Source organism: Lycium barbarum, chromosome 9 (genome assembly GCF_019175385.1).
Source record: "Lycium barbarum isolate Lr01 chromosome 9, ASM1917538v2, whole genome shotgun sequence".
In the NCBI taxonomy this organism is placed as follows: domain Eukaryota; kingdom Viridiplantae; phylum Streptophyta; class Magnoliopsida; order Solanales; family Solanaceae; genus Lycium; species Lycium barbarum.
Window position 1 is genome coordinate 86,085,289 of NC_083345.1, and position 7,591 is coordinate 86,092,879.

At 40.2% G+C, this 7,591-nt stretch overlaps 1 protein-coding gene across 1 annotated transcript; it reads right to left on the reverse strand.

The window, feature by feature from the left end:
- Positions 1-4,080: 4,080 nt before the first annotated feature.
- Positions 4,081-4,725, reverse strand: LOC132612017 (uncharacterized). Its single transcript, XM_060326367.1, has 2 exons — positions 4,621-4,725; positions 4,081-4,569 (listed from the first exon to the last, which is right to left on the reverse strand). The coding sequence occupies exons 1-2, from the start codon at positions 4,723-4,725 to the stop codon at positions 4,081-4,083; spliced, it is 594 nt and encodes a 197-aa protein (XP_060182350.1).
- Between the last annotated feature and the right edge of the window lie 2,866 nt (positions 4,726-7,591).

A 7,591-nucleotide genomic window follows, 5' to 3' on the forward strand; every position in this document is an offset into this window, starting at 1 on the left:
CATGCTTTTCCACACTTAAGTTTCTCTAGGAAAATTAAAACGTATAAGCTTAGCATAGAAATCAACCGATGCATAACATGAAGCCAACTAATCCATGCCCATAATCACATCAAAAGCGGACATCAGTAACACACATAGATCAACTACGGTGTCCCTGCCCTGAATAGATATCACACAATCTCTATAAACTCTATCCACTAATATACTCCCCCCCCCCCCCAAACTGGGGTTTCTACCACATACGGCACATTAATAGACTCGACTCCCCGTTCTAAGAATATAGCAAAAGAAAGAGATACATACGAATACGTAGAACCGGGATCAATAAGAGCATATGCACCATGAGAACCAATAGTAATAATACCTGTGACTACTGCATTAGATACCTTGACGTCCTGTCTGGTCATAGCAAAGAATCTCTGCGGACCAACCCCTCCCCGAGCAACCTGTGCATCCTATCGACCCTGTCCACGAGCACCCTGTGGAGTGGTCCTAGCTGGCTGAATCTAACCCTGTGTAGCTGTAGTAGTTCCCTGCGGCTGTGTAGTAGCTAGACTGTCACACCCTAATCTCCCTAGGGTTAGGGTGTGATGGGCACTCAACCCCATATCCGGAGCCGAGCGAACCCACAGACTCTTATTACATACATAATCTCTTTGGACTCTGAAATCAAATAAAAGTGAAATACATAATAAGCTTTCAGAATCTTTCTTTTATCGCTTGATTCTGTTAATCAGTGAAAATGACAAACATAATAAATGCTTTTGCAAACTTCAAAAACAAGTCAAATCTGTAATCACACGGAATTTGTAACATAACATAAAATGACACATCGGCTGATGGAGCCGCTTACAAAACTGACGTCCTATACCCACGACTCTATCTGCAAAGTCTCTAACTTCGAACAAAACATCATAGCACATATACTCTGACTCGGCAACACTCTAGGAGCAAATGGAGTTGCCACTCCAGCTGAAGCATCTTCTAGCAATGTCCTTTACTTATCTGGGTGTACCTGTGTGGCATGAAACGCAGCCCCCGAAGAAAAGGGGGTCAGTACGGAATATGTACTGAGTATGTAAAGCATGGAATATAGAAAACTGAATCATAATCGAAACAAACAGTACAAAAGTAAGTACATTTTCAAAATACCAAATTACTTATTCTCCAGAATACAAATAGTGTATACCGATGTCATGTGTCAGAAGAAGTACAGAAAATAAGTAGATCACCCAGAGTGCCAAAATGCGTACTTTCCAAACACAAACCGTGCGTGCCAACATCGTATGTCATCATATACATACACACATAACTGATTCATATGTAACATAATAGTGCCGAGGAACGTACGGCCCGATCCATATATATAACATATTAGTGCCGAGGAACGTTCGGCCCGATCCACAAATGTATTTGCTGCGGAACGTGCAGCCCGATCCATATACACATATTATATTGCTGTGGCACGTGCAGAAGGTTAGTACAGACAATAAGCACGATATGCAGAATAATAAAAACAACTTACTGGAAACACGAATCCTGCATGCCAAGAACGGTATCCGGCCCCTTACGGAACCCGAGGAACGTGGCGCCACCCTGCCTTTGGCGCCACACACATCATACTCCGGAAGGTTTGCTCCGTAATCTCCGTCACGCATCATAATATCGTATCATAAGATCAGAATATACATATACACATATATGGTTCGGCGAACCATGAACACATCATAACACCGTAACACATCATACTCCGGAATACATATATGGCACCCGGCCCTCAAGCAAGGGACCCGGCGAACCATGCGCACGATCTATACCGGCCCGGGACTCGGCGAACGATATAATAGTAGTATGCACAAGCAGAGTAGTGAGAAACCATATGCACATAAATCAAGACTCGATGGATAAGTATACTTACCGACCCCTGAAGGCTCAGAAACAAGTTTCGGGTCAATCTGAATTAGTATAAGAAAGTTATGAACGTTTGAAGTACAGAACGTTCTACAAGCGTTTCAGAAGTCATTTTTGGAAAATCAAGGCCATAATCATGTCAAGTACCTTTCGGATATCGTTATGGATCAATTCAATTAGAGTGTTTGGGACCATATGCACATATCAAAATATATCAAAGACTCGATGGAGTAATCGAACGTGCTAGCATTTGAAAATCAAAACCTTATTCATATCAATTATTTTTCGAATGCCATTTGGAAACATATCAACAAACTTCGGACATCATAGATATACATCAAAACCATATGAGACAACTTATGGAAGTCAAAAATATTAGCCATCCTAGTGGCTCTAAGAACAGGAAATTTCTTTGAAATCATACATATACGTCATTTGCTCGTTTCATAAAGATCATGCCAAAAGAAAGAAAGGGCAAGCCTTACATACCTGTTCGACCGCTTATAAGCTACGCTTATTCGTCCAAGCTTGTAAGTCTACATTTAAAAGGAATTTATGCTAATGTTAGCCTTTTCATCGCACATTTGTACCATATTTCATATCATACTATTTTATATTCTGCCGAAAATCGGGCAGCATCTCCCCTGTTTATATGCCTAGCCCGAATTCTCAATTCAGCAACCAACAACAACAACAACAACAATACCAACATTAATCATAATATTTCCAATACCAACGTATGCCATAAAACAGCCCACACATTATTTTCTAAATTCCTCAACCAACCAAATTTGCGATATAACAATTTAATAATTTTATTTCCGTAAGGGAGTCGAAATTAATACTAACAACATCAATAACGACATCCTCCACATTCTACAAGTTGAATACATTTATTTTCATTCAAAATTCTCTTCAAATCTCATTCCATAATTCACAACGCCAACAAACGAATTTATCACACTATTTTCTCCGTTCTAGTTCGGTAGAACTCTAAATAAACTTATTAGCAATGAAAAGGAACCTTAATCTTACCTCAAGTGTGCAGCCACCACGTCCACCCCCTTCTTTTTGGTTGATTTTTAGCTCAAATTGGAGGCAACGCAACATAGAACACTTTTCTCTTCACGGGCTTCGGGATTCAGGGATCAGATTTTGGTCAAAATTGATCTTTTCTCTCTAAGCTTTCTTCTCTCATTTTCTCCAGAATTTTCTGGGTGTTTTGTTCTGAAAAATGAGGAGCAAAGGCTGATATATCACTTAAATAAACATGGGTCATGGGCCTAACCCGGTTGGGCCCGGATTGGGCCTAGCCCACTGACCTTTCTGCCTTAAAACGTCCATATCTCCTTATCCCGACATCTCCTGTGGACCCACGACCTATGGTTGGAAATCTAATTCAATTATATACAACTTCTATTTCTTGGTCGTTTTCCAAATTCCAAACTTATAAAACCGTTTTTGCCCCTCGAAGTCAGATCACCCGAAAACGTTACTTAAAAATATTTGTTTGGAGGACTTCCACTTTGATTTGGCTCAAGGGTCCTTCTTGAGTTGTGTTTAACTTCACGTATGTGATTCATATAACTTGTCACGTGTTCCAAAAAAAAATCTCGATGTGTGGGCCCCACCTCCTCTTACGAATAATCCGACGTACAAAAAATATGAAATATAATACTATCAACGTGAGTTTAAATTATGTAGTAACAACGTGATTGTCAATGTTTGAGGAAGTACGTGTCACGCTCAGGCTCTGAAAATGCGGGGTATAACATAGACTAGCACCAGAATTTCCTTTAGGATAGTATTTAGCAATATGCCCCTTTTCACCATAAGTAAAACAAGCCCCTTCTGCCCCAAAGCAACGACCACTGTGATTTCTACCACTGTTAGAACACCTCGGATGATAACCTGACTGATATGAGCTATTACCCTTCCTCTGCATCTGCTGCTAGCCCTATCTAGCGGAATAACCACTAGAAGACTGCACCACTGATTCTGACTGAGTAGATCTGGACTGCCCACGATAAAGACCACTCTTGCCCCAGATGGAGCACCACTAAACCCACCTGTGTTACGTGGCTTTTTGCTTTCACGCTCAACTTTGTCCATCTCTAGATAGGACTCGTAATAGAGAGCATTGTCAACTAAATCTGAATAGGTACCATATCACACATCTCGTACCACAGGACCACAATAGCGATGCTCAAGTCCGTCCACAAATCGCCTCACCTTCTCTCTCGGATCCTCTACCAAATAAGGTACATACCTAGATAAATCTGTAAACTTGGCCTCATATTCTGTAACGGTCATAGTTCCCTGCCGCAGATTATTGAACTGACGTCTCATGTCATCTTGCTTTCTTAATGGAATAAACCTGTCCTTAAACAGTGCTAAAAATTCTGACCAAGTAATAGGTGGTAACCCTACTTGTCCACCTCTCCGAATCGAAATCCACCAAGACTCTGCAGACCCTGAGAATAAGAAAGTGGTAAATTCCACACCATGAGTCTCCTTCAGCCCTAACGTAGACAATATCTTTTCACAATGATCAATGAACTTCTGAGGTTCAATAGAAGTAGGTGAAGCATCAAACTCTGGTGTCTTAAGATCCATGAAATTCTTAAACTCCATAGATTGCCCTGCAGACTGGACAACCTGTTAAGGGGCCAACTGAGGTGTCTGATTAGCTACAACATTCAACTGAACTTGAGCTTGTGCTTGTGAAGTATCCTGAGGACCTGGAATTCCACCATGATTAGGCGCTAATGCCTCCAACACATTCATTAATCTGGTCACCACATCTGCGGTCATAGCAATAGTAGGGGCGGCAGCTGGTACCGGTGGAGTGTTCTAAACCACTTGTTCCTGCACTTGGTCTGACGCAACTCGGGGCTGACCCTCATTCACAACTTCAGGTTGAGAAGGGGCCTGAGTCCTAGTCTGAGCTCTAGTCTGATGAGCACTAGCTTGTCTACCACCGTGGGTAGCACTCTGTCCAGCACCACGTTTAGCAGATGAAGATGCGCGTTTCTTAGCCATCTGCGAAATAAATATTACAAGGTTAAACTTGATTCAACTCACGCACGACCAAGGAATGAAAGAAGGGAAAACTTCCTAGATGTCCAGTAGCCTCAAGGTCATAAGTATGGGCGCCTACATACCCATGAACAGGATCTACTAAACACTGCTCCATGACCCGGGATTAAAGCCTAGGCTCTGATACCAACTTTGTCACGTCCCAAAATACCACCTAGACGTGATTGGCACCCAGCACACACCACCGGCCAGGCGAACCACATTTTCATATCTTAACCATTTACTAAAGCACTAAAAGAAAATAAGTGCAGGTCCAACAACGTTATTAATGATAAAAACGCGAAATAGTCGCCAACCAAATCCATAATCGATTTATGAAAACCAACCAATGCTAAGATAAAAAGAATCTCTAACCCACATCCCACGCTAAGACCATGGAGCATCTAACAGAGTTACATGAGTTTGAGTGTCGGGCATGTAAACCCAAAATAAAAGAAATAACTAGAAATAAACTAGATAAAGCTGAAATGGCTGCCTCCACGAACAATGCGGTGGCTCGCCTCAGCAACAGAATCCACTCACGAAGTCTTCAATTACCAGCTTCATTCTCAACGACAGTATCTGCATGGACATGCAGGTAAGGAGTGAGTTATACATAAATATAACCGAGTAAGAACCTCGACCCGCCACTTCAAATACCCCTGGAACAAGTGTTAGAAAATAAAAACACACAACAGGCACAAAAATATTATGCACGTGAATATATCATTATATAATAGCAACCAAGGTCCAAACCACTGTTTATCAAATATATTATATATCTCAACACAATTAACACTACGAACCATCATAAGTGGCAGTTAAAGAATTAGTCAACACTATGAATCCACGGCAACATACACAATGTGCCAAATATGTCAAGAAGCATACACAATGCTAAGGGAAGCATACACAATGCCCCAATATCATCAAGAAGCATACACAATGCTAAGGGAAGCATACACACTGCCCCAATATAATCAAGAAACATACACAATGCTAAGGGAAGCATACACAATGCTCCAATATCATGGCTCACAGCTATATCACATCACAAAATAATTTATAAAGAGAGTTTTGGATTATTTGAAAATAAAGTATATGCGGTTGGCCTTAAGGACCACCGATTCTGCAAAGCAATCGCTCGCCCCAACACATGGACCAGGTAGACAAAACATATTTTTAAAACGGGTTTTGAAAAGCAAGTACCCAAAGCTTAAAGTCTCACCTACCTCAAATTCACAATTCAAGCACACTTCCCAATAAATAAAAACTGCATCCTCAAGTCTCCGGACTGCCTCAAGCTACAGAAAAACGGATTTAGAATGGTCAAAACCCTTAGGGTAAACCACTTCTATATTTTTAGAGGTTTAAACAGTTAAAGTCAAATTTTAAAGGACGAAAACGCCCTCTGGTCAATGTGTTCAAAACCCGACAAGACTTATGTTTTCGGAAAGGCCTTAACGAGAGGATTCCAACGATATATAGAAGTCTAAAATCCGATGCTATTTTCCCTTTCAAATCAATGATTTTGGTTGAAGAACCCTAGAGCTAAACTTTCTCAATTCGTCAAAATATCCCCATTTTTTCACCATAAAGATTCACTCATAATTATGTAATAAACTTAAATAAAAAATTAGAGTCGTTACCTTGATGATTTGGGATGAAAGTTCTTGTTTTTATCCTCTCTTTTCCTTTCTTTTTCTCCCTTTCTTTTCCTTTGTCCCACTGGTTTTTTTCTCCTTCTGTTGGCACGTTTCCCCTTCTTTTTTTTTTCTTTCAGCAATCTAGTGATTCACGTCTGATGGCTTAGCCATCAGAATTTTAAAGCCCTTTTTTTTTCTTTTTTCTTTTTCCTTTTCCTTTTCCTTTTTGGGCTTGGCCCACTAAATTGCTTCTTTTTTCTATTTTCTCTTATATTCTAATTACGAATTTCTTTTCTTTTAAATTCCTTTTAGCTAAAATTACCAACTAAACCCTTATTTAAAAATTGGGTTATTACACTGCCCCTGCACTATAGCCTTTGCAATACTTCACAGCCCATAGAACCTCCTCGTTCAATGTCAAACTGGTTCTACCAACACCTTGCCATTGTAAGAGTTTACTCCATACCTCTTTTGAGAAACTACATTGAAATAATAGGTGTGAGGTAGTTTCACCCGGTTGATGGCATAGTCCACATTCTTGATCAGTTGTTATACCCCCACTTCGCTAATCTTGTTTTAGTAGCTAATATTTCCATAATGGCTAATCTGAGTATGAATATCCATTTTGAAGCTCCTTGGTTATTGCATACTAACTTTCTCCACCAGACCTTAGGAAGCTCCCCCAGTAGTCTCTTATAGACACTTCTGATAGAGAAGGAGGTGAGGATCTTAATTTGAGGCAAATCATATCCAGCAACCTCAAAATAATGTCTAGCTTTGAAGATCTTATGAACAACCCAAGATGCAGTCTTTGGGTTGGTGTTCCAGACAGTATCATCCTTTATATAGTAAGTATAAACTCATGTTACCCATAAACTTTCTTTTTCCATACAAAGAAACCATAACAGCTTACAAATAGCTGCTTTGTTACAGAGTTCAATATTCACCAAGTTCAG

Excerpts from the sequence above, each read along its gene's own strand:
- LOC132612017 (XM_060326367.1), bottom strand. The coding sequence starts at position 4,725 with ATGACCGCAGATGTGGTGACCAGATTAATGAATGTGTTGGAGGCATTA. Across the intron at positions 4,570-4,620 it reads CTTCACAAGCACAAGCTCAA|GTTGTCCAGTCTGCAGGGCA; the intron begins GTTCAGTTGAAT and ends GCCCCTTAACAG.